Source organism: Hypomesus nipponensis, chromosome 22, assembly GCF_054491055.1.
Source record: "Hypomesus nipponensis isolate SF chromosome 22, ASM5449105v1, whole genome shotgun sequence".
In the NCBI taxonomy this organism is placed as follows: domain Eukaryota; kingdom Metazoa; phylum Chordata; class Actinopteri; order Osmeriformes; family Osmeridae; genus Hypomesus; species Hypomesus nipponensis.
This window is the reverse complement of record NC_140382.1, coordinates 17,702,334-17,730,000: the sequence shown is the minus strand read 5'-3', so window position 1 is coordinate 17,730,000 and position 27,667 is coordinate 17,702,334. Positions and strand designations below refer to the sequence as shown.

Below are 27,667 nucleotides of genomic sequence, written 5' to 3'. Positions count from 1 at the left end.
TTTAACGTCCATTTAACAGCTTAACAAAACAAATCTTTTTTTCTTCAGACTCTATTAGTGTTATTAACATAATTATAGAAGAGTTGTAGCCAAACTTCTTACACTGACACCTCTGTAGATACCGAGAGAACAGACACAAAACCCACCACGGTATTTTTTGTTTGACACCCGGGCGTACAGTGGAGCAGAGCGCAGAGGCAGATGGGAAGACAAGCAGCACTGCGTTGACACTGACAAACGTGAGGTTAGCAGTAAGTGTTGGCCCTCTGACATCAAGTCAGAAAGTTCTCCGCTAAAAGCATCAACAAGGATCCCAACCCACACATCACTCGTACCACGCTCCACCAGGTTACACCCAGAGGCTACACACACACACACATGCACACTTGTGCTCACGCAATCAGAAAGACACCCACACACACACACACTCTCATAAATACACACACGTATCTATATATATATAAACACACACTCCTGCTCACGAAGGAAAGACAATCACAAAGACACACACACACACACTTGCTCATGCAGAGCCAGATACACCCAGATGCACACACACACACAAGCTAATGCCGAGCCACACACACACACACTCTTGAGCACACAGTCTGTGTGTGTGTGTGTGTGTCTCTGCCCACTCAGGGTTTCTCTGGTTTCCCCAGATTGACATAGAAGGAGCCCATCTAGAGGATAGACAGCCTGGTCAATACTGCAGACTCTCTGTAGGAACAAACATAGCTGGTTATCACTCTCTCCTCCTCTCTCTCTGTCTCTCTCCTCCTCTCCTTTTCTCTCCCTCCTTCTCTCCCTCTATTTCTTTCTCCTCTCTCCTCCTCTCCTTTTCTCTCTCCTCCTCTCTCCTTCACTCTCTCTGTCTCTCTCCTCCTCTCTCATTCTAACTCTCTCCACTCTCTCTGTTTCTCTTTCTGTCTTTTCTCTCCCTCTCTTCTCTCCCTCTCTTCTCTCCCTCTCTTCTCTCCCTCTCTTCTCTCCCTCTCTTCTCTCCCTCTCTTCTCCCCCTCTCTTCTCTCCCTCTCTTCTCTCCCTCTCTTCTCTCCCTCTCTTCCCTCCTCCACATGACACGATGAAGAGAGCGGAGTCGGTGAAACTGGATATTGTTTGTCAAAGCGTCAGACTCCAACCAGCCCTTTCTATCAGTGGATCCGTATGAGCGTGTTTGTCTGTGTTTATGTGTGTGTGTGGGTGTGTGTGTGTGAGAGAGATAGACAGACACAGATCTAGGTAGCATCATTAGTGCAGATACAGGGTGGCGGGAGGGAGGGGGCACCTACGCAGCCGAGGCTACGATGGAGGTAAACTATTGATCTCTGAAGGCCTGACAGAACTCAGCAGGGGAGAGAGAGAGGGAGAGAGAAAGGGAGAGAGGGAGAAACAGATTTTATTGTTTTTGTCCATGCTGGAGATGAGGAGAGGAGGAGAGGACGGGAAGAGGGAGAGAAGAAGAGGAGTGGAGGAGGGGAGGTGAAGAGAGGAAGAGGAGAAGAGGAGGAGAAGAGGAGGAGGAGAGGAGGAGTAGAGGCAGGAAGAGGAGAGGTGAGAAGGTGAGATGACAGCAGGAAGTCCCCCTACCCTCTCCATCAACAACCCCCCAGACAGAGACCCCGTTGACGATGAATCCACATATGAAGCCCAAGCACAGTCCTTCATGTTGAGACGCCTGGAGGTGTGCAAGTCTGGGCTGGTGCAGACAGGCGCCCCCTGGTGTTAGGGGAGGGCTCTGCTCTCCCGGGGCTCCTGAGAACGATGCTCCTGAATCAGAACCAACAAGGGCTTCGTTAGCGAGGCGTCGGAGCAGGGGAGCGAAGCGCACACTGGAGACATCCTGCTGGGCTGACACTCTGACATGTGACTGGGGGTGGGGAGGAGGGGGGAGGAGAGGGGGGTGGGGTTTGTTCAGACAGAATGAGGGCTCTTCATTTGGGACCTATAATCAAGCCACTTACCTCTCGGCAACACCCCCACAACCCCCCCTACAGCGACCATCCTCCTGACTGGTGCTCTGATCGATCGGAGGAGCTAGCGCGCTAGCGCTAACGAGCACATTAATAATGAATTATCTCCAATGGGGCCCCCAGGTCCCCCCCTCCCGACCACCCACCCGTCCTTACTGGTCAGCTATTAACAGGATATATTGTACAATCATTAAAGTGTGTTGGGGGGCCAGGGGGGGTGGGTTGCAGGGTGAGGGGGGGGCTCCGGGTGAGGGTGGGGAGCGGAGGATGACCAAGATGAGTCCCAGGTGGCTCTCGGCGTCATCGCCGCGTGTGTGAGTCATTGTCCCGGTGCATTCTGGGATCTGGTGTCGCTTCCACAGAGGCTCCAACCAGGCCCTCCTCATGACATCATCGGGCGGTGAGGTAACCAGACCAGGTTTCCTTTTCCTTACTCACTCGTCTCCTCCGACCTTAGACAGGAAGTGAGGTCGAAGGAGGATGACGGCATTTCCTGGTTCTGCTGCTTTAGTTACCGACGGTTCAGACTCCAGTAACAGTTACTGAGGGAGAGGGAGAGGGAGGGATGATAGAGAGATATAGAGCAATAGAGGCAGGGAGGGTTGGAGACAGAGAAGGAGAGATCAAGAATACATGAGTGATTTTGGCACACTTCTCCACGTGCCTACAGAGACCTGCAGTCTTTTTACTGCTACCCCCATTGATTTACTCAGAGCAGCTCTTTATGATGTTCTTCCAACACCGGTACTACCCTTGACCTATTCCCTCTCTTTCTCTCCACACACACACACACAGACACACACACACATCCACCCCCACCACTCACACACAAAGAAACACGTACGCAGACCCCCTATGCACACAAGCAGACACCGCGCGTACACACTCCATCAGCAAAGCTTGCCATTCTTTCTCTGCCTGTCGGAGTTTGAATTTTACATGAGAGCTAAGCTTGTGCGTAGGACTCCTATGTGTTTGCTGTCTGCTTAGAATATAGAGGATGTGTTAATGTGCTGATCCTGGAGAAAACTGCCCTCTCCTCTCTGCTCATCTCCTAACCTCTGCTCTCATCTCCCAACCTCTCCTCTCTTCTCCTCCTCTCTTCTCCTCCTCTCTTCTCCTCCTCACTTCTCCTCCTCTCTTCTCCTCCTCACTTCTCCTCCTCTCTTCTCCTCCTCTCTTCTCCTCCTCTCATCTCCTCCTCTCATCTCCTCCTCTCATCTCCTCCTCTCATCTCCTCCTCTCTTCTCCTCCTCTCTTCTCCTCCTCTCTTCTCCTCTCACATCTCCCACCCATCCCTCCTCTATCCTAACCCCTCTTTTCCTTCTCTTGTTGTCTCTCCTTTTCTTTGTGTACCCTATGGAAACATAAGAGAGTATATAATATAGTCAATGAAGAGCACCGAGACTTACCATCCCCCCCCCCCACACACACACACACACACACACACACTGTAGTCATACAGGATCTCACACAGCTGTGCCACTTGTATGGTACGGAGAATAGGCGTGTGTTTGTGTAAGTCTTCACTTTACAGTAAGAACAGATGGGAGGACAGGTGTGGGCGTGTGTTTAGTGGGTTGGTATTTTACATTTGATTTATTTAGAAGACTTTCATCCAAAGCCACATCCAAATTGTGCACATAGGAAGAACAGCCAGATAATCAGGAATTGTGTGTGTATGTGTTGGGGGGGGGGGGGGGGGGGTGGTTGATGAGCAGTAATCAGAGGAGTTTGCAAACAGGATGGTGTTACCATGACGCCAGGATCCTTCCCCCAGGCGCAGACCCAACCAGCTTTATCCTGCAGAACAGCACCGCAATCTGGTCCTGGCCCAAACACACTACACACACACACACACTACACACGCTCTACACACTCACAAGCTACACACACTCACACACGTCAATGCACACACACACACACACTGAAAAACACACATACAATATGCCCTGGTGCAGAAAAATACACTACACACACACACACACTACACACGCTCTACACACACACACACATTTGCACACACACACACACACGCACGCAGGAGAGATACCCAGCTCTGGAGGACATAGCTCCATTTGGATGGAGTACACTGGGTCATTAAACTGTGTTAAATCAGTGTATTCAACTGTGGAAAGCAGGTTTATGCTGTGTGATTGTGGCAGAGTATACATTACAGTAATGAAGCTATCTGAACTATAGTGGGGGTCTGTGTGTGTGTGTGTGTGTGTGTTGCACGTGTGTGTGTGTGAGTGTGTGTGTGTGTGTGTGTGCTTGCGTGTACTTGTGGGGGTGGGTGCTTGGTGTTTGTGTGTGAATGAACAACATTCATTCCTCTTTATAAAGCGATCTCTTGCCTCTGCCAGTGCCCTGCCCTGGTACCTAATCCTGGCTCACAGTACTCACTCAGTACACCCTGGTCTTGTTCAGAGTAATGACTCCCTCTCTCCCTTCCTCTCCTCCTCCTCCCCTCCTCTCCTCCTCCTCCCCTCCTCCCCTTCTCTCCTCCTCTCTTCCTCCTCCTCCCCTCCTCTCCTCCTCCTCCCCTCCTCTCCTCCTCCTCCCCTCCTCCTCTCCTCCTCCTCCCCTCTCCTCCTCCTCTCCTCCCCTCTCTTCCTCCCCTCCTCTCCTCCTCCCCTTCTCCCCTCCCCTCTCTTCCTCTCCTCCCCTCCTCCTCCCCTCCTCCCCTCCTCCCCTCCTCCCCTCTCCTCTCCTCCCCCCCAGGCCTGGTGGTTAGAGAGGCCAGTATAGAGATCACCAGGCAGCAGGTGGAGGAGCTGTTTGGGCCGGAGGACTTCTGGTGTCAGTGTGTGGCCTGGAGCTCAGCTGGGACCACCAGGAGCCGCAAGGCCCACGTCCGCATCGCCTGTGAGTAGACCACACCACACACACACACACACCAAACACATCACACACACACCATACACACACCACACACACACGCAATAAACACACACACCATACACACACACACAATAGACACACACACCATTCACACACACACGCAATAAACACACACACCATACACACACACACACAATAAACACACACACACCATACACACACTATAAACACACACACAAACACCCACGTGACGTATGTGCAGATACACGCCAATCCTGATACACCCATCTAAACATGATAAGATTTTAGAAAACAACCAGTCTGCACTTTTATACCCATGGATGTTTTTATTGTTGTTTCACTGTTGTTTTATTTTCGTGATTTGATTTCCAACTGACATTCCTTCCTTCAGCGTGATCCTGTCCATCTGATTAGCCCACTTAATTTGCTCCAACACAACCCTCTCCACTCAGCAAAAAAACGAACCCAACACATTAAACAAGTAAAGGTTCCTGAAGTGACCCGAGGAAATCTAATCTGTTACAGGGAGAACCAGAAGCAGCGTTTGTGGCCCAGTTATTTCTCACGAAACTAGTAATACAAACCTTGCCTAGCTCGTCTAATTAAGCTTCACCTTGGTGATGCCTGGCCGTCGCCAGGCTCTGTTTACATCTGCGGCTGGCGGGGCGAGGGGGTTTATTAGGACGAGGGAAAACATGCGTCTAACGCAGCTTCCAGCTCTGAGGCCCGGTGTAATTTAGCATGACAAGTAGCCAAACACGTCCACTTAGGCTGATGGCAGGCAGATGTGTGCGTCTGGAGGGAGGGAGGGGAGGGGGAGGGAGGGTGGGCGGGAGGGAGGGAGGGTGGGCGGGGGTTGGTGTAGGTGTGTGTGGGGGGGAGAGGGGCTCTGGTGGAACTAGCGGTACATGGGTCAGACAGTTGGAGTGTTTAGTGTGTGAGGGAGGTGGGAGGTGGGGGGGGCAGGGGTGGCGGTGAGCCTCGATGGGGGTGGGGAGGGGGGGGGTTAGGGTGGCAGTGAAGTCGAGAGGGGGAGCAGGAGGGGGGAGGGAGCGAAGAGGGAGGAGGAGGTATTCCTGTGGTGAAGAGGGGAATGGCGTGACTCCCACAGGAATGTCAACTCAGCTCTCTCAGTCGTGGTTTTATGCTGTGGACCACAGTGGAGGACTGAGAGGGGAGGAGAGGGGAGGGGAGGAAATGGAGAGGTTAACAAAGACAAGCTTTAGAAATATCACTAAGGACTTACGCAGGGCTATATATATATATATATATATATAAATGCATGGAAATACATATTGCTCCTGCTCTCTCCCCCCTCTCTCACTCCCTCAAACTTTCTCTTTCTCGGCCTCTCTTTCTCACTCTCTCTCTTTCTCTATCTCTCTCTCTCTCTATCATGTAGACACCACCTTTCTCCTCCTCAGATTCCCTCAAGCTAGATTTCTCCTTCCTCCCTATTCCACACTGTTCATCCTATCAGCTCATTTCATAGCTCTTCTTTATGGAAATTGCTTTCAACGTAAATGTACAATTTCTGCTTTTTACAGGGTCTTCAAATACACACAGTTATTACCATATATTTCCCTCAAGACACACACACAGATAGATGTTTCCTGGAGTGTGTGAGGTTTGTCTGCAGCCAGACAGATATGCCAGTGTTGGGAGGAGGAAGAGAGCGAGATGGGTTTTCTAACAGACATTTTTCTATTAGGGGATTTGAAACAGGGAGCAGACAAATAGAGAAAAACTCCTGCTCGAAGGCTTCTCTCTCCATCTTTATTTCTCTCTGTCTCTCTCTCTGTCCCTCTCTCTCTCTCTGTCCCTCTCTCTCTCTCTCGCTGTCCCTCTCTCTTTCACTCTCTCACTGTCTCTTCTTTCTCTTGCTCTCTCTCTCTCACTCACTCACTTACTCTCCTTTCTCTCTCTTTCTCTCTCTCTCTCCCTCACCTCTCCCCCCCCCCCCCTCTCCCTCTAACCTTATCTGCGATCAACTTCAAACACTCAGAGATGATGAAACTAGCTGCAGTTCCCCTCCAGGCCAGAGGAGGCCTCGTGACAGCTGCTCTCCAGATGACAGGCATGGCTCGGGGTGGAGGAGTCTGAGGCATTAGGAAGTGGAGATATACAGTAGGATGGTAGTCATCTCATTGGCTGCTGCTGGTTTACTTCCTGGAATCGAATTGCGTTGCTGGTTATTGGTTTACAGAATCATGCTTCATTTCACACATTCATAAGGAACCATGTTTAAGGATAATCCGTTCAGAATGAAGCTACAGCGGGCGCACATTTGTTTACGAGAGTAGGATTTTGACCACTCCAGTATGGCGGACAAGAAGACACATATCAAATCAGAAATGATGTTTCTGTGTCTGTCAGGAACAGCTTAATCTCTGGGCTGGACTTGTCCTGATGGTGTTAGCTAGCTGTGTCTAGCTGTGTCTACCAGGGGACTGTGTGGAGTGTTTGAGTGCAGATCATAAAGGCCCAGGTTCAAGTCCCCCCCTACCATTATCATGAATACATTATTCACGTGGGTGTACTTCACATCGTCTTCTGTCGTGACGTTCCGGGTGGTACAGTTCCAGGTTCTGTCCTGCTATCGTCCCCATAATGACTCTCCAAGGTGCTCTCCGCTGGAGTCCTCGGACGTCAAAATTACAGGGTTTGTTTTGGGACGGATGTTTGGACAGGCATTTTGTCACACGGCCGTAAAACAAGCCTTTCACAATCCATCTGCTGCTGCTTCAGTCTGGAACTTTCCGTCAGCTGATTGTCTCTCTCATCCAGAATTTAAAAACAAAAAGCTAAAACTATCTCAAACTATAAATCACCCATTTTTACATCTGCTCACCATTTATATTGCAGTCCTTTGCTGGTTTTAGCGGCGCTCCAGCAAGACTCGATTGAGGGAGAATCTGCCAAAAATCTTCGTACCAAGTATAACCCTGAACTATCCCTCCGGGGTCGTTTCCATGGAAACCCAGCATTGCGGAGAGGAGAGACCGATGTTCGGATGGGCTGACTCTGAAAGCAATCAGAGAGAGACAATAAGTGGAACTGGAGTCTCACTGCTCCTGTGTCTGAAACAGCCTTTCTCCTTTATCTCTTCCTCTCCTTCTCACTCACTCACTCTCTCTCTCTCTCTTCCCTCTCGCCCCAATCCTTTCTGCTGACCTAGTTCAAATCCTTGTGTATTTCTCTTTCTCACTTTCTCTCTCTCCCTCTTTCTCCTCATCTCTCCCTCCATCTCTCTCCTTCTTTCTCTTTCTTCTTGTCTCTCCCTCCATCTCTTCTCCTACCCGTCCTCCTCCCCCCACTCCTTTCTCTCTCCCATCCTCCTCTCCTCCTCCTCCTCCTCCCCTTTCTCTCACTCTGCCAGCTGGCTCCTAGGTGTAAGGGACTTCCTTTCTCTGTTCATCCCTCCGTAAGTTCAGTGAGGAAGGCCTGGCTCTGTGTGCCTAGAGGGGAGATGGGGTTTACCACCAGGGTCTCTCCCTCTCTCTCTCTCTCTCTCTCTCTCTCTCTCTCTCTCTCTCTCTCTCTCTCTCTCTCTCTCTCTCTCTCTCTCTCTCTCTCTCTCTCTCTCTCTCTCTCTCTTTCCCTCTTCCTCCCTCTCTCTCTCTCTCTCTCTCTCTCTCTCTCTCTCTCTCTCTCTCTCTCTCTCTCTCCCTCTCTCTCCTTCTCTCTCTCTCTCTCTCGCTCTCTCTCTCTGTCTCTCTCTCTCTCCCTCTCTCTCCTTCTCTCTCTCTCTCTCTCTCTCTCTCTCTCTGTCTCTCTCTCTGTCTGTCTCTCTCTCTCTCCCTCTCTCTCCTTCTCTCTCTCTCTGTCTCTCTCTCTCTGTCTCTCTCTCTCCTCCGGCGCTCCTGTCTGGGTGTCAGCATGCAGCAGAGGGCAGGCCTGGGGTGGACAGATGTGTCATCAGGGCCTGTGTGTCAGATCCCCTTGTTTTCTCCAGAGGGAGACACACTGTTGCAGGGAGTTACCACGCGTGTGCCTGCATGTGTGTGTGTGTGTGTGTGTGTGGTGAAAGTGTCTGTTGGCCTCGGTCAGACAGGGAGGAGCGTGTCTGGTGTTAACCATTGCAGGGATGTTGCAGCCTGTGGACAGGGCTGTCGCTGGGCTGAGTAAAGCTGACGCTTCACTCCTCCTCTTCCACTCTCCTCTCTCTGTCTGCCCTCTCTCCTCTCCTGTCCTCTCCTTGTCTTCTTTAGTCTAGTCTCTGCTCCATCAGCCTCACACAGCACAGACATAATGGCTTTTTATTAGAGAAGAGAATGATTCTTCCCCACCTCTCCTCTCTCTCTCTCTCTCTCTCTCTCTCTCTCTCTCTCTCTCTCTCTCTCTCTCTCTCTCTCCTTCTTTTTCTCCTGCCATACCTCCTTTTCTCTCTCTCCTCATCTATCTCTCTCTCTCCCCCTCCCTGTCTCCCCCTCTCCTCAGTATCCACACTAGACAGAGAGAGAGAGAGAGAGAGAGAGAGAAGAGAGAGAGAGAGAGAGAGAGAGAGAGAGAGAGGGGAGTCAATTATCACAAACCCTGGCTAGTCGATTACAAAGCCTCTCACTTCACAAGAGCATCACACAGCGTATTAGCCGTGTGTGCAGCTAACAGCTCATGTCCCACAGTAGGATCCAGGTAACTCAGGTGCTGGTGTACATGTTTGCATCTGGCTATGGATGTTGTTCTTTTTTTGGCGTCTGCTAAAAGTGTCGTGTCTCCGCCTTCCACAGATCTCAGGAAGACGTTCGACCAAGAGCCTCTGGGAAAGGAAGTGTCCCTCGAACAGGAAGTGCTTCTGCAATGCCGTCCACCTGAAGGGATACCAGCTGCTGAGGTAAGGGTCAGAGGTCACAGTTTGTTGTGAGGAAACGACACAGGGAACATGCGAGCGGTAAACATGCTGTTAATCGCTGTGGAGCAGAGGGGGAAACAAGGTGTGTGGAGGAGGTCGTTTGGCAGAGCCCTCCATGGTGCCCCTGGACACCGAGAGATGAGAACTAGGGAGGGGGGCGAAGAGCCCTCAGGTCGTGACCCCATAACGTCTACCACAGTGGAACCCTGAGTCTTAGTTACTCCTCCTCTACAGCTGCTTTCCCTCCCTCCCTCCCCCCCTCCCTCCTCCCCTCCCCTCCCTCCGTCAATCCCTCACTCCCTCGCCCTGACAAAATAGAGCTGCCGCCAGCATTGCCAAGATGACAAAGCAGTAAGACTTACAACTCTTACAACAACACTTGCTCTCCAGGCTCATTGTGCCTCTCTCTCTCTCTCTCTCTCTCTCTGTACCTCGGAGGCACTCACAGGAAATCCTTCGGCCGCATTTCCTGTTTCCAAGATTAGCCAAGTGAAAAGTCTGATTCTAACTGCTGGCTTCCTCTCAGGATGAGCCTCATTCACTGCTATGTACCTCCACACACCCAAAGGATTATGGGTAATATAAAGACATACAATTGTGATGATGGCTCAAACTGGTCTTTAGTCTAGTTTAAACAGGCTTTGAAAGTCTTAAGGTTTTTTTTCTTGCGGGGACAGCTACCACAGAAGAGACAAATAGATGGATGTTATAGTAGCATATTATTAAAGGCCTGTCTTTCTTAACAGATGCATTCTGTTCAGTTCCTTGTACTTAGAACTAGTGTTGATTTTGTTTTGTTCTGACTGACCTAGAGCAGCGAGTGTGGTAATGAATGATCTCCTTCTTCCTAGCTGGTCACAGGAGGCCTTGTGCTCTGCTAGCCAGCCGTGCGTTCACAGCCCAGCGCACAGATAAGAGCCTGTTTCCTAACCCAGGCTGGGCCGCTCAGGCCTGTTTGTGGGCCTCTTCAAGTTGGCCAGTCATCAGAATTCGAGCAGGGGAGGTAGAATGTGTAGTTATCTGTAAAGATTAAGGAGGGGGGGGGGGGGGGGGGAGGAGGGGGGGGGGGAGGGAATACAACCAGCACTCCAAAAAAGCACCTCTCTAAAGCACTTGCCCCAGCCCCTCCTCCAGTTTATTCTGAGCTGGTGACTAATGTTCTGGCTGGGTTGGAAGAGGGTTGTGTTGAGATTGCAGGGACACAGATAGAGTGAGGGGGAGGATGAAAGGAACCAAGGGAAGGGTGGTAGGGAGGAGAGAGAGAGAGGGAGAGAGACAGAGAGAGGGGAGGAGAATTAGACCGCGCTTCGCTGCTTTTCGGGAGGGCCTGAACTCTGAAAGGCCGGCGTCTGACCCATAAAAGGCAGAGTTAAGTGAGGGGAACCGCGGAGCCTTTATTCCAGAGTGCTGACAGAGTCAAAGGAGGGAAGTTTTGGTGGCGGAGTCCCTCTCAAACTTGTCCACCGCCGCACTCCGGGGCTGCTCTTGTCCTCGTCCTGTCGTCCCTGGAAACTACAGTTTGTCGTCAGCACCTCCCCCCCCCCTTTCCCCAATCAAGACTCTGATTGGCTCAGCGGGGCGATTAAGAACCCGTCAGGAGACCAATCAGCACGCACATGCTGAAGGAAGAAAAACACGTGCGATTACCGCGGGAACGCAGCTGCGCCTCGAGTCCCCAGTGGGGACTAAGTAAAGTCAACTTTAGAATCCAACGACCAAATCTTGGAGTGTTCTGACTGGATGGGTCCCTTTCAGAGATAGTTGGAGGATGTGTGTGTATTATGGGTGTGTGTTTGAGGGAGTATTTTGGTATCTTCCTGTGCCCCCCCCCCCCCCCCCAGACTGTCAGCTGACGGAGTTTACCTCAGCATGTGGACAAAGGCAATCATCCAAAGCCCATTAATTACTCACACTTACCTCACTCCTAAAATAAAGACAGCAGTCGGCGGCGCTAGCCTGACAGTTATTTTTCCCTCTTTTTTCTGAAGTGAAACACAGCTGCCGTCTCCTCTGTGGAGGGAAAGAAGAAGAATATGAGGGAAAACCCCCCCATCAGCTCTGCTGTGAGAGAGGCTTGTTCCTCTTCGGAGGCCCTTCCTCACACACACGCATGAGGGGGAGGAGGGGGAGGAAGGGGGAGGAGAGGGAGGAGGGGGAGGAGAGGGAGGAGGGGGAGGAGGGAAGAAGGGGAGGAGAGGGAGGAAAGGGAGGAAGGGGAGGAGGGGAAGGAGGGGGAGGAAGGGGGAGGAAGGGGGAGGCGTCCAGATGGACGGAGTCTGGGGCTGCGTGTGCAGAAATATTTCACCTTGTCAGAGATGTGGAGAGACCTGTCATATTTCACCTTGTCAGAGGTAGAGAGATTGAGGGAGGGAGATGGAGAGAGGGAGATGGATGGAGATGGATGGAGATGGAGATAAACGGAGGGAGATGGAGAGAGATGGAGGGAGATGAAGAGATAGAGGCAGGTTTCTCAGGGCTCCTGTCCTGTGAGCTCTCTGTGGTTCTCTTTGAACCCTGTGCCCAAAGAATGTGAGTCTGTCTGGCTGTCTGACTGTCTGACTGTCTGACTGTCTGGCTGTCTGACTGTCTGACTGTCTGACTGTCTGTCTGACTGGCTGTCTGACTGTCTGGCTGTCTGACTGTCTGACTGTCTGGCTGTCTGACTGTCTGGCTGTCTGTCTGTCTGACTGTCTGGCTGTCTGACTGTCTGACTGTCTGGCTGTCTGGCTGTCTGACTGTCTGGCTGCCTGACTGTCTGGCTGTCTGACTGTCTGGCTATCTGGCTGTCTGACTGTCTGGCTGTCTGACTGTCTGGCTGTCTGACTGTCTGGCTGTCTGACTGTCTGGCTGTCTGACTGTCTGGCTGTCTGACTGTCTGGGTGGCTAGCAGGCTGGCTAGCAGGCTGGCTAGCAGGCTGGCTGTGCCCATATATATACTATGGTGAATCAGATGGATTCTCAAAGATAAAAAACATCATTTTTCCCGTGACATTGAAACATGAACCATTCACATCACATAGATCCATGTCTTGCATGCACACACACACACGCACGCACACGCACAAACAGACAATCACAGTGAGGTACAGGTCCACATCTATTCCTTTGTGTCCTGTGTGGAAGATAACACTAAACCACCTGGCCTGACCTCTATTGTACAGCCATGTTTCCATGACGACCACATACAGCAATTAATTACCAGGAACAATCCCCCCCCCCCCCAACACACACGCACACACAAACACACACATGCACACGCACACACTCTCACGTTGTTCCATAAGGGATTACAGGACATTTTTTATCTATCCTGAAATCCTAGTAAGTAATGGGAGTTGCCATAATTACGGAATGGTAATCTGAGATTAAGGAGGGGACTGCTCAATCTGACCTCTGTTCTTTGGTCTGACACGCATACACACACTCACACACACGACTCCCTGGACTATGGTGTGGATTATGATGTGGGTGTGGGTGTGGGTGAGGAGGGGGAATAGCTCAGGGGTTAGAGTGTTTAACTGCAGATCAAGAGGTTCCAGGTTTGAATCCCCTCCAGTCACTTTGGATGAAAGCGTCTGTTTAATGAATTGGATGAATCAATTCTCATTATGATGATGATCGCGACGGTGATAAGGATGACGTGATCAAGAAGATGATTAATATGACAATCTTAGTAATGATGATCAATCAGACAGATTGATGTCAGAAGTTGTTGTTTAAAGTGGCCTTTAAATGATACCAATAACCAGGTTTGGATGAAGACAACCACTTGCAGTGTAAAACTGTCAAGGGGGAGGGGAGGGGAGGGGAGGGGAGGGGAGGGGAGGGGAGAGAGGAGAGGAGAGGAGAGGAGAGGAGAGGAGGGGAGGGGAGGGGAGGGGAGGGGAGGGGAGAGAGGAGAGGAGAGGAGAGGAGAGGAGAGGAGGAGAGGGGAGGGGAGGGGAGGGGTAGTGTAAGCCTCTGTTTAGTGTGTTTGGGGCAGATGAACAGAAGTGATGTTCCTTGGAGCAGCTTTCCCAGTGGTCTGAGTTTGACAGAAGTGTCCTCGCCTTCACTCCTCAGCAATCATTCACACTTCATGTCGACGCAACACATTTTATCCCTGATGTACAGATAGACCCAGGACCAGCCATTCCAACACACAGCACCAACTCCCCCTCCCTCTCCCTGACACACACACACATATATAGGCACTCACACACACACACACACACACACAGGCACATGCACCTACTCTCACAGGCACTTACTCAGGCACACACACACTCATCGCCACACAAACACACACATACACTTCCCCACACACACACACCGACAAGAACACACACACACACAATCACACCAAAGAAAACAAGTGGCAGACATTTATTTTGGCTCTCCTCATGACCATTACCAGCAGAGCTCTTGGCTAGGAGACGACTGAAATATGACGAGGTGGGGGGGGGGGGGTTGTGGAATAGCCCAGCGGTGGAGTCATTAGGCTTCAGATCCAGAGGCTACACAGCCGTCTGGCTGCTCCCATCTCCGCACATCCATTACAGTCCCTTAATGAAGAACAGAGGGAGCAGGGGAACCTGAGCCGCGGCCGTGGAGGGAATAGCAGGCTGCTGAAGGAGACGCTCTGTTCCTGGACCCTACGGTCGCCTGTGTAACCACACGGGAGCGGGGAGACAGAGGGGGGGAGGAGGGGAGGAGGAACGGAGAGAGGGGGGGCACAGAGAGCAAACGAGGGGGAGAGAGAGAGGGGGGGGGGACTTGGGGAGAGAGAGATGGGGGGAGAGAGAGAGAGAGAGAGAGAGAGAGAGAGAGAGAGAGAGAGAGAGAGAGAGGGAGGGAAGAAGAAAGGCTTGGATGGAGAGAAATAACTTTCCAGCAACCCCACGAGGAACCCTTTCTTTGAGTCTCTCCATGAGCCCCCCCCCCCCCAACCCCCCCTCCCCTGAGGGCCGTCCTCACAAGTGACACACATTCAGTACTCACACTCGGAATATGTGGCAAGCTCGTGAAATAGACTTAAATCCTGCTAAAAGAATGCAGCTTTACCTCTACTCTATTCTTTTCTACCCTCCCTCCCTCCCTCCCTCCCTCCCTCCCTCCCTCCCTCCCTCCCTCCCTCCCTCCCTCCCTCCCTCCCTCCCTCCCTCCCTCCCTCCCTCCCTCCCTCCCTCCCTCTCTCTCCATGCCCTCTCTCCCACTCTCTTTCCCTCCCTCTCTCCCTGCCCTCCCTCCCTCTCTCCCTGCCCTCCATCCCTCTCTCCCTCTCTCCCTGCCCTCCCTCCCTCCCTCCCTGCCCTCCCTCTCCCTCTCTCCCACCCTCCCTCTCTCCCTCTCTCCCCCTCTCTTTCCCTCCCTCTCTCCCTGCCCTCCCTCCCTCCCTCCCTCCCTCCCTCCCACCCTCCCTCTCTCCCTCTCTCCCTGCCCTCCCTCCCACCCTCCCTCTCTCCCTCTCTCCCTGCCCTCCCTCCCTCCTTCCCTGTCTCTCCTTCACAGCGCTCCTTGTATCCCTGAGATAAAGCCAGGGTTCAGGGGTGACTTCAGCCTAGGGAGCAGCTGAGCCTGTTGCCATGGAAGCAGGGTTTGAATTCAGGCATCTCCTCGGCCCGCCGGGGTCCTGCGGTGTGGGTTATGGGTAACGAGTCACCAAGGCTCCGCAGGGTAGAGGCCTCGATGCCATGGCTAAGTCCTGACGGATTTACTGGGGAGAGGGGAGGGGAGGTAAGGGGAGGGGAGGGGGGGAGGGGGAAGGGAGGGGACGGGGAGGGGAGGGGGAGGGGAGGGGAAGGGGAGGGGAGGGGAGGGGAGGGGAAGGGAGGGGAGGGGAGGGGGAGGGGGAGGGGGAGGGGAGGGGAGGGGAGGGGGAGGGGAGGGGAGGGGAGGGAGGAGAGGAGAGGGAGAGCGAGAAGAGGGGGGGAGAGAGAGCAAGAGAGAGAGAGAGAGAGAGAGAGAGAGACAGAGAGAGAGAGAGAGAGAGAGGGAGAGAGGGAGGGAGGGAGGGAGATTGGGGGAGCAGAGGAGAGGAGAGAGGAGAGGAAGGCCAAGGTAAAGGCTGAACTCTTGCTTCCATGGGTGAGAGGATACAAGCCAAAGTCAGTCTCTCTGGAGAAGTGAGTCATATAAGTGCCTGTTATGAAGCTGGAAAAGTAGCTTTGCTCCCATATGTGCTGTGCCTGATTGAAGATATCCACAGTGAGTGGAGTGTGTGTGTGTGTGTGTGTGTGTGTGTGTGCGTGTGTGTATCTATGCATGTATGTACATGTATAGTGTATACGTGTATGCATGTGTGTGTATATGTGTGTGTGTGCAACACACCCTCCACGTCAATCCCTTCCAGTCAGATTCAGAGGCCCGGTGTCCATGTTTTCTTTGCCGCTGTGTAAATGTCAGCGGCTGAAGTTGATTTGGAGCCCCAGCCCCACTTACCAGAGGAGGGGAGGGTGGAAGACACCCATCAGCTCCCCGGGTCACCTTGTCAGGAACGCCAAAGTGCTTCCTCTGCATGACCGCGCGGAGGGGAAGGCGTCAACAGTAAAAGCTCCTCAGAGTTCTTGACTCAAACAGGAAGTGTGTGTTCATTACGGACGACTCAGGAGAGTGTGGGAGTCAGGAGGCCAGACTCAATCCCCCGTGGAAAACCAACCAATCACTGTCCTCCAGCCCAGAGGCTGTCAGTCATCTGAGCGGAGCTGTTTGCCCGGGTTATGATTCCTTCTAATAGTCCTGACTGCTCCCCCCTTCTCTCTCTCTCTTCATCACCCCTCTCTCTCTCTCTTTCTCCCTCTCTTTCAATCCCTTTCTCTTCAGTATATATCCCCAGTCTGTCTCTCTCCCTTTATCCCCCCCCCCTCTCTCTCTCTTTATTCTTTCCTCTCTGCCACAGTGCAGAAGGAGGCAGGCAGGCTGGCTGTCTACTGGGTTTCCAGTCGGAACAATAACCAGCACTTACTTTGCAAGGCACAGACAGATGAATAGTAGTTTTACTGTTCTGCATATACACACACAGCATTAAGTATTTACTGTATACAATGCTGTGCAAAGGTCTTACGCACTCAAGATTTTGAACATGGAAAAGAATGTTCAGTGTCTTCTGTATTTGACGTATAAATGTGCAGCGTTGAGAAAACATTAGTTTGATCTTTGTTTCATTATTCCCATAAGCATTTTTGCTTTACTTAAAAGAAATTCATTGTGCCTAAGACGTTTCCCAGACGTTGGCCCAGTATTCTGTATATCAGTCACTGCTGGAGCTGAGGACGACAACACAGATATGTCTTCATATCTCATCCACCTGCTGTGTTCCCTGCGTGTTGAGCCATCTCAATATTTATACTGCTCATATTTCCATACTGCTCGTCGCACCAGATGGATAGCATAAGGCCTGTTGTCTCGCTGACCATGATTGGTTAATCCCTCTGTAACCTTCCTGTCCATTGGCCAGGTGTGTCATTGGGGCCGGCAGAGGAGATATACAGCAAAACGGCAAATGAATAAATGATGTCTATCAGATCAGACATGTGGAGGAGACGGTGTGTTAACCTCAGTTCTTACAGAGGGAATTGTAGCTGTGTTGGTTATCTCTGTTGTGTTTCAGTGCAGAGGGAATTGTAGCTGTGTTGGTTATCTCTGTTGTGTTTCAGTGCAGAGGGAATTGTAGCTGTGTTGGTTATCTCAGTTGTGTTTCAGTGCAGAGGGAATTGTAGCTGTGTTGGTTATCTCTGTTGTGTTTCAGTGCAGAAAGAATTGTAGCTGTGTTGGTTATCTCTGTTGTGTTTCAGTGCAGAGGGAATTGTAGCTGTGTTGGTTATCTCTGTTGTGTTTCAGTGCAGAGGGAGTTGTAGCTGTGTTGGTTATCTCTGTTGTGTTTCAGTGCAGAGGGAATTGTAGCTGTGTTGGTTATCTCTGTTGTGTTTCAGTGCAGAGGGAGTTGTAGCTGTGTTGGTTATCTCTGTTGTGTTTCAGTGCAGAGGGAATTGTAGCTGTGTTGGTTATCTCTGTTGTGTTTCAGTGCAGAGGGAATTGTAGCTGTGTTGGTTATCTCTGTTGTGTTTCAGTGCAGAGGGAATTGTAGCTGTGTTGGTTATCTCTGTTGTGTTTCAGTGCAGAGGGAGTTGTAGCTGTTTTGGTTATCTCTGTTGTGTTTCAGTGCAGAGGGAGTTGTAGCTGTGTGTGGAGATATTTACATGTAGTCATTTAGCAGACGCTCTTATCCAGAGCGACTTACAGTAAGTACAGGGACATTCCCCCCGAGGCAAGTAGGGTGAAGTGCCTTGCACAAGGACACAACATCATTTTGCAGGGCAGGGAATCGAACTGGCAACCTTCAGATTACTAGCCCGATTCCCTAACCATTCAGCCACCTGACTTCCTATTGAGATATTGCAGGGTTAGTCTGGCCCAGTGTGACATACGGACTGCGGAGGCTGGACAGCTCTACGTGGCATGCTGGCAGACTGGCAGACTGGCAGTGCCACCCAGCAGTTCTTAAAGCTGGAGACAAGTCTCTCCTCCTGACCTCCACTGTCTCCTTGACCACCTTGGCTAATGAGGACATCTGTGCACAGGGTCTTCAGTGTGTGTGTGTGTGTGTGTGTGTGTGTGTGTTGGAGGGGTGCACATGCCCACACACACACACCTCTAACAACATCAATTCATCATCAGCTTCTCCTCCCCCTCACTGTGTGTGTGTGTTTGTGTGTGAGTGTGTGTGTGTGTGTTTTTCCATTTCCTCTCTCCTCTCCCACTCGTTCTCCTGCTCCATTCATTCTCATTACAACTTCAGTGTGTCTTACACTCTATCCCACTGCCCCATTCCTCCATTCCCTTCCTCCACCACATCCCTCCATCCTACCTCTCCATTCTCCCCCTCCGTCCCTCCGTCCCTCTATCCTGAACCCCTCTGCGTCTCCACCCCCCCCCCCTCTCTCTCGCCTCTTTCATTCCACCTGCTCCACAGTGACTGTTCTATCCTGCCGCCCTCCTCTCCTCCTCTTCGTTCCTCCTCTCGTCCTCCTCTCCTCTTCTCCCCCCCCCTTCTATCCACTCCTCTCCTCCTCCTCTCCTCCTCTCCTCTCCAGCTCTGTCACTGTCACTGTGTTTACTAGGACTGGAAGACAGCTGACATGTGGTCGTTTCCTTTCTTTAATGACAAGAAATGGGCCAATTACCTCCCCCAACGTCCCAGTGCCAATCAGGCATCGTAATGAGCTGTGTGCCTGTGTGTTTAAGTGTATGTGTGTGTGTGTGATGGAGGATGAAGATTTCTCCTGTCTCTGCTTCTCTCTATCATCCAGCCTCAGTAACTGTCAAGTTGTAAAGCCCTCCGCATGACTGAGGGCGGCTAGTAAGACTGCAGTCATACATGCACCTGCCTGGACATAACTGTGTGTGTGTGTGTGTGTGAGAGAGAGTGTGTGATGTGACTGAGTGTGTGAGTGAGTATGTGACTGAGTTCCTGACAGAGTGAGTGAGTGAGTGAGTGTGTGTGTGTGTGTGTGTGTGTCCTATATTGGACACAATGAGCTGTTGAGTGGGAGGGATGTGTAAAGCATTGGAGGAGAGCGCAGGAACACACCTGTTAACATCCTGTAGAGAGAGGTGCTCTTTAGTCCTCAAGCAGCCCCTGTCGCCCAGCCATCCATCATCCCATCTCTCTGGCCACCCTCACACAGACACACACACTTATACACACACCAGTTCCTGGATGACAAGACTCTCCCTCCCTCCCCCGCACGCCCAGCCGCCAGCCGCTAAGAAGCTCCTTTGTTCCATATTTAATTACCCTCCGTCATAAAGCGGCTCTTGACTTGTGAACGCGGCACGTTCGGCGAGGCCTCCTCCCTCGATCGGGGGGGTTGAATCGGATAACCACCTCTTTGTGCTTCCTGTCAATCCCCATTAGTAGGACAGGCCCGGTGTGTCGGGGCGGCGTGTGTGTGTGTGTGTGAGCGTGTGTGTGTGTGAGGGAGGAGTGTTCATCTCGTCTTACTGCTCCATCTCTGCTCCGACAGACGCTCTCTCTCTTTCCTTCACTTCTCTTTGTTTCTTTTTACTTTGAGTTTCGTTCTCTCTTTTGTCCGTCCGTCAGGAAGGAGGGAGGGAGGGAGGGAGGGAGGGAGGGACTGAGGGAGGGAGGGAGGGAGGGAGGGAAGGAGGGAGGGAGGGAGGGAGGGAGGGAGGGAGGGAGGGAGGGAGGGAGGGAGGGAGGGAGGGAGGGAGGGAGGGAGGGAGGGAGGGAGGGAGGGAGGGAGGGAGGGATGAAAGCAGAATACTAAACAAAATGGTGGTCCGAGTGCTGACTGATGGTTCTTCCTGTCTAAACACAGACAACCTTCTTCAAACAGGAAACGTTGAACCTTGTCATATTTGTCAGACTAATAAATGATGAAATATTAAACGGCTGTTCCCTTAACTGTGACGTGAGGTGGACCTAGCTAGAACCTGTTCCATTAGGAGAAGACCACACACACACTCTCGCTCACACACACACTCTCTCACTTACACACACACACACTCACTCTCTCTCACACACACACACACACACACACACACACTCTCACTCACACACACACTCACTCTCTCACACACACTCACACACGCACACACACACACTCTCACTCACACACAACCACTCCATAGCTGGAAGGGTGATGAAACACTATCCTAGCAGGTTCAGATCCCTCACTATCACCCATCTCAGGGTTTGTGAGTGTTGTTTGTTTGCTCAGACTTGTGCTAACATCCTTCCCTGTGGATTAAAGTGTAATTCTATGGATTGACATCAGTGGAATGGGATGATAGCTATGGGGCCTTGGCATAATTATGTTGATTACTTTTTGGAGATTTGATTTTATGTGAATCATATTGATTCGTTTTTTTTATGAGATCGTTATTACTGACGGTATGCCTTCCTGAATCCTATCCAGAATACTGCTGTAAAACATACATTTCCCTCCCTCCCTCCCTCCTTCCTTCCTTCCTTCCTTCCTTCCTTCCTTCCTTCCTTCCTTCCTTCCTTCCTTCCTTCCTTCCCTCCCTCCCTCCCTCCCTCCCTCCCTCCCTCCCTCCCTCCCTCCCTCCCTCCCTCCCTCCCTCCCTCCCACCCGCCCTCCCGCCCGCCCGCCCGCCTCCCTCCCTCAACCCTCCCTCCCTCCCTCCCTCAATCCCTCCCTCCTACCCGCCCTCCCTCCTGCCCGCCCTCCCTCCTTCCTGCCTTCCCTCCTTTCTTCCTTCCTTCCTTCCCTCCCTCTAACCCTCTATCTTTCCCTCCCTGCATCCCTTCATCTCTCTCTCCCTCTTTCTATCCTGACGAGAGAATCCCATGAAATATTTAGTCCTCAGTGAAATAAAATAATTCTCCTTTCTGTGGAAATGAGATGCTCTCGTCTGCGGTGTCCCGGGTGCCCTGCTGATAAATGATGCTGGTCTGTGAGAGAGAAGGGGGTGCTGGTGAAGGGGGTGGGGGGGAGCAGGGGGGCGGAGAGGGGGGGGTCTCATCTCCCATGCATTAAGACAAGGGTGGAGCGAGCTCTTATTGCATTGGGAGGGGGGGAGGGGGGGCCCAATTGATTTACCTGAGCAATGTTTATGGAGGAAAACGCTCCTAAGCAGACAATCAGCTGTGAGACTTCACCCAGACCAGAGCATGAGAAGCTTGATGCTGTGTGCTGAGCAGGCTGGAGAACGTGCAGCAGCCAGAGGTGGTCTGCCTCCCCTGGGGGAAGGTGGTACTGCAGGGTTATTACACATTCATTACATGTTATGTCTGTTGTATCTTTTGAGACTGGAGTGCAGGTGCACTCTGGGTGGTGATTGAAGCTTGAGTATTGATTTGATCCTCAACACTTGGTTGGTAGTGGTGGTGTACAATGTAGGCAGATAGACGGGCAGATAGACCGCCAGATAGATAGGCAGATAGACAGGCAGACAGGCAGGCAGACAGGCAGGCTGGTAGGTAAGACGACTCGACTGTCACAAGATTCTTTGCGGAGATCGTCTTTCATGTAAGAGGCCTGCTTATCTCCTGTCGCACTGCTCCCCCTCACCCCCCCTACCCCCCCCCCACCCCCCCTACCCCCCCACCCCCCCTACCCCCCCACTGTCTTATCTCCCATCAGCCCCTGCTCCTTGGTAGATAGCACAATGGCCAAGAACTCAGCTGTTTACCCCTCCAGAGCACTGGGAGCTTAGCCTTCAGATTCACAGACTCTCTCTCTCTCTCTCTCTCTCTCTCTCTCTCTCTCTCTCTCTCTCTCTCTCTCTCTCTCTCTCTCTCTCTCTCTCTCTCTCTTTCTGTTCTCCACTCTCTCTCTTTCTGCGTCTCTCTCTGTCTCTCGGCCTCTTTCTGCCTCTTTCTCAGTTTTTCTCTTTGTCTCTCTCTCTCTGTCTCTATCTCTCTCTGTCTCTCTCTCTCTCTCTTTCTGTCTCTTTCTGTCTCTTTCTCAGTTTTTCTATTTGTCTCTCTCTCTCTCTCTCAGAAGACTAGAATAGACTAGATGATGAGTGTAAGGATGGTGTGAGATGTGTGTGTGAGAGAAAACTGGTTAACGTAGAAAAAAAAAAAAAAAGAATACAGTCCAGTGTGATTTACTCTACACATCAAGTCACCCCAGAGCTCCCCTGTCAGACTGCCAGGGGTTCGATATCAGGCCAGTTCACAGAGCGCACACCCACAGGGAGGTCAAGCAGAGAGCTCCAGCTTCAAGAATAACAGCCAGCTTCCTTCCCCTGCTCGACTGACAATGATGTGGAACAGTATTACTTTGTTCTGGGGAAATAAAAGGAGAACATGATCGCTATCGACGTTTCTGTGCTCAGAGCAGCTGTTGGTGGTATCCTGGTGCTGGGCTTTATTGGGGAGGTGAGGCCAAGACAAAGGAAAAAGCACAAATGCTTCTGTGTGATTTACTGTCAGGAATCTGACTTCTGACTGTGTGTGGGAATCTGCTTGCTCAGTTTGATGCTGAATGCTGCTCCCTGTGTGAAAACAATTATTTACAGTCTATTTATTCTCCCTGTCTGTGTCCACCCCTCTCCCCCCCTCTCTCTCTTCCCGTCTCTAACTTTTTATTCCCCCCTAACCATCTTTCTCTCTCTCTCTCTCTCTCTCTCTCTCTCTCTCTCTCTCTCTCTCTCTCTCTCTCTCTCTCTCTCTCTCTCTCTGTCTCTCTCTGTCTCTCTCTCTCTCTCTCTCTCTCTCTCTCTCTCTCTCTGTCTCTCTCTCTCCCCCCCCCGCCCAGGTGGAGTGGCTGAAGAATGAGGAGATCATCGACCCGGCGGACGACAGGAACTACTACATCACCATCGACCACAACCTGATCATCAAGCAGGCGCGCCTGTCCGACACGGCCAACTACACTTGCGTCGCCAAGAACATCGTCGCCAAGCGACGCAGCACCACGGCAACGGTCATTGTCTACGGTACGAACCCCCCCCCCCCCTCCAAGAAACACACTCTTATCTCAATCGTCTTTTTTTTTTTTTTTTGCTTTCATCCAAAATACTGTATGCAGGAGGGATTCGATCCTGCTCCTTTTTGTGCTGCCGGCAGAAGCTGTACCACAGAGCTAAAGCCTCCTGATCTTAGACTGAGCTCCTACTATAAAATCCCAAAACTGTTTAAATACGACCACGAGTAAACTGTAACTAAGTCAGCATTGCTTGTTCAGACACATTCTTTCTTCCAACCGCACAGTCCAATGTGGAAGTCGGAAATGTGTTCCGCTTTGCGACGTTTCACTGGTGCAGAGCTGATCCGAAGCTGTACAATGCTCCGTGGAGATGAGTGCTCTAAAAGTCAAGATCAATCAAGCCTCCGAGTCGCCACATCAAGGATCTCCTCAGCTCTCCTCCTCCGGAACATTCTGGATATTTGACGGTGCCTGGAGGTGCGCAGAGGATTGGAAAGAGAGCTCTCTTTCAGGAGAGAGATGGAGGGATTTCTCTTGTCAGGACAGGAGGAAGAGTTAGACTTGTTGACGTGCCAGAACAGTTTTTAACTTGGTCCCTCACTGCGTCTTCACACGCACTCTCCCTGTCCAGCGACGCTCGTGAAGTTTAGCACACACACATACACACTCGCACACGCACACTCACACACGCACTCCCCGTTGAATGGCACTCGTGAAGTTTAACACACACTACACACACACACACACACACACACACACACACAGAAGCATTCCCTGTTGAACAGCACTCATGTCAAGTTTAACACACACACCCTTGTAGTTGACCAGCTCCCATGTGAAGTTAGCACGCTCACCATTCCAGTGTTGTGAAGTTCCTCTTTAACACCTTCGAGTCCTGTGAGGAAAACTCCAAATAGAACACTCGTTTCAGGAAGTGACATAAATCCCATCCTTCTCAGGTCATAATAAAACAATGATGTCTTTACATCTTGCAGACGCTTTTATCCCAAGCAATGTACAGAACAGGGGGTCATTCGAACCTGCAACCTCTTGCTGTGTACCCCCTGTGTTACTAAGGTTGGGAGAGTTTATGTTGCCAGACCCATTTTGGTGTGTGTGTGTGTGTGTGTGGGGGGGGGGTGGGGAGGGAGGAATCCTTATCTCCCTTACCTGCCTTGTCCCTGTCACTCTCTCTAGGTACAAACACACACATACACTTCCTGTCGAACAGCACTTGTGTGGCATTGAACACACACACACACACAAATGCCTACCCTCACACACACGCTCCCTGTTGAACAGCACTCACGTGAGGTTGAACACACACACACGCAGACACACAAAGACACATACACACACACACACACACACGTGCGGTCTATGTGTGCTAAGCTACCCACCCAAGCAGGTCTAAACCCTGGTTTAAGCCTGTCATCTGGGTTTTGTCAGAGCAGATAATCATCAGACACTGTGCTGCTATGTAACTAACCCACCCTCTAACTGTTTCCATGCACACACACACACACACACGCAGACACACAGACACGTAGACACACAGACACGTATATGAACACACAGACACACACACACAGACTAGGATGATCATAAGCTTGCAGGAAGTGATGTCATCAGGGTTGGGTTTCAAATCCATCTTCTTCTCAGTGACCACACCAGCCTCCATAAACACTGAAAATTGCCTCTACCTCTGTCTCTTTTCCTGCCTCTCTTCCTGCCTCTGGCTCTACAACTGGTCCCGTTTCTGTCTCTCTGCCTCTACCCCTGGTCTTGTTTCTGTTTCTGTCTCTCTGCCTTTACCTCTGGTGTGGAGGATTAGAAGGATTATGGGCTCATGCTCTATTGTCAACATCCCAAATGTTAATTTATCTATTTGACTTGTCTTCTGTGAAAGAGAACAGGGAATAGTGTGTGTGAGTCCAGACTGTGTGTGTGTTCAGTGTGAGGCCGACGCAGGGTGTGTGTGTGTGTGTGCCTGAGTGTGTGTGTGTGTGTGTGTGTTAGAGAGCTGACAGAGCAGACTACAGGGACCTTGGGGACCAGGGCCCCTGTCCCTGCTAGGCTTTTCAAGCCACTAATGCATTCTGGGAGGACTGAGCTCGCTGGATAACAGCTTTGATGTGGACTCATCCTTAAGAGAATGCTCCATAAGCCACTTTCTCTGCCTGGACTTTCTTTTCCCATTAACACACACACACACTCACACATGCAGTTCACACACACACACGCACACATACACACACACACACACTCGCACACACTAGCAGAGTCTCAGAACCAGAAGACTGGAGCATCTGCCACCAGCAATGTAAGAGGTCTGGATCGGCTGCTGTCAGTCTGTATTAACTGACTGGATCCCTCATTAACAGACAGGATCTCTCATTAACAGACAGGATCCCTCATTAACAGACAGGATCTCTCATTAACAGACAGGATCTCTCATTAACAGACAGGATCCCTCATTAACAGACAGGATCCCTCATTAACAGACAGGATCCCTCATTAACAGACAGGATCTCTCATTAACAGACAGGATCCCTCATTAACAGACAGGATCTCTCATTAACAGACAGGATCCCTCATTAACAGACAGGATCTCTCATTAACAGACAGGATCTCTCATTAACAGACAGGATCCCTCATTAACAGACAGGATCCCTCATTAACAGACAGGATCTCTCATTAACAGACAGGATCCCTCATTAACAGACAGGATCCCTCATTAACAGACTAGACAGCAGCTCTGTGGTCCTCCAGTCGTCACAACAACATGGAGGCTTAGAATGGAACTGGCAGCACAGTCATGTTTTACTTGTGGACAATCCCGATTGTCCCGGACAATCGGACAAGCCTTAATGTCAATCACTGCATGTAGATAGGGAGAGAGGCGGGGAGAACGAAGGGGGGAGAGAAGGGGGGAGAGAAGGGGGGAGATAGATACATTAGAGAAAGATGCCACTCTCCATTGAAAACTTGTTGTGAATAAAAAAGCGTTTCTACCTGTATGGTGTCTGACGTGGTTGTTGTTTGCAGTGAACGGAGCTGTTGTTGTTGTTTACAGTGAACAGAGCTGTTGTTGTTGTTTACAGTGACCAGAGCTTTTGTTGTTGTTTACAGTGAACGGAGGCTGGTCCACGTGGACCGAGTGGTCCGTGTGCAACAGCCGCTGCGGCCGCGGCTTCCAGAAGCGCACGCGAAGCTGCACCAACCCCGCGCCCCTGAACGGCGGAGCCATCTGCGAGGGCCAGGGCCTCCAGAAGCTGGCCTGCAACCCCCTCTGCCCAGGTACCCTGGAGGAGCACCTGGCCCTGCACAGCAGGCACAGCTGGGAGCCAGGCTCAACTGCCTCTAAAACAGGAGTTCCAGTTCCAGTGTGTGGCGTGACAGGACTGAGAGCAGATAGTATAGAGTCGTAGAGTCTATCATATCTAGTATATCTACTGCTCTAAATATTTATAATGTCCCAGAGCTAGGATCTACCATCTGTGCTTGGAGCTCAGCTCCTGGTTCCTGTCCTGGTGTTGCGCAGACTGAGGTGGAGCTGGGACCGAAGAGAGAGAGAGGGGGGGGGGGGGGGGGGTTACATTTACATTTAGTCATTTAGCAGACGCTCTTATCCAGAGCGACTTACAGTAAGTACAGGGACATTCTCCCAGAGGCAAGTAGGATGAAGTGCCTTGCCCAAGGACACAATGTCATTTGGCACGGCCGGGAATCGAACCAAAAACCTTCTGATTAATAGCCCGACTCCCTAACCGCTCAGCCATCTGAACACTGCCCCTGGGTTATGATGTTTAGTGTATGACGGTTAACCGGACACAGATTAGGGTCTGGAGTGTGAGCACGCAGTGTCTGCTTCGTTGTGCGACTGGTGTGATGTCTTTGGGTTAACCTCAGTCAGAGGGGGGAGGAGGGGGGGGGAGAATTAGATGAACTCAGTCTCCTCCCATACCGTGTCTGGGATTTAAGAAGAAATCCGAAAAATGTGTCAAAGTCAGTGGGCTCCTTGTGACTCCTTAGTACCGTGACATGGTCCTCATAGTGTGACAACAGCAGTACTCAGGTCCAGTCCTCCATGACACTCTTCACAGCCACAAGGTCACAGCCATCATGGGCCCTGTCAGGGGTTCACCACACAACTGTTCCTCTTGTCCAACAGTGTGTCGATTTGCTCTGAAGGACCTACTAGCTCAGACACGCTTGTTTTTGAAGTATTTTTCTGTTCGCCCTCCTCCATGCATCTTAAAAGACTTCCAAAGAATCGGACCGTGCAGTGGGAGTATAGGGGCGTGGAGGCAGAATGAGGGGTGAGGGAGGGGGTGAGAGGGGTGAGGGAGGGGGTGAGAGGGGTGAGGGAGGGGGTGAGAAGGGAGGGAAAGAGATGAGGACGGGTGGACAGACAGCATCGCGACACTGCTCCACAACGGAACGCTATATTTTCCTAAATATAGATGTGTGTGTTTTAAAATCATCATGTTCTTTTGTCCTTCCACACTTTCGTGTGTATCTCTCTTACCCACATATCATCCTCCTCCACCCCCACACCCCCCACCCCCTCC

The 27,667-nt window shown here is 51.4% G+C and overlaps 1 protein-coding gene across 1 annotated transcript in view; it reads left to right on the top strand.

Annotated features, from left to right (window-relative positions):
- The window catches only part of unc5cb (unc-5 netrin receptor Cb), a 130,962-nt gene that overhangs the window by 77,874 nt on the left and 25,421 nt on the right, over positions 1-27,667 (top strand). Inside the window, exons 3-6 of the mRNA XM_084687525.1 lie at positions 4,698-4,841; positions 9,569-9,672; positions 22,923-23,103; positions 26,226-26,393. Of these exons, the coding sequence (XP_084543651.1) occupies positions 4,698-4,841; positions 9,569-9,672; positions 22,923-23,103; positions 26,226-26,393 (597 nt within the window). The remainder of the gene's footprint in view (positions 1-4,697; positions 4,842-9,568; positions 9,673-22,922; positions 23,104-26,225; positions 26,394-27,667) is intronic.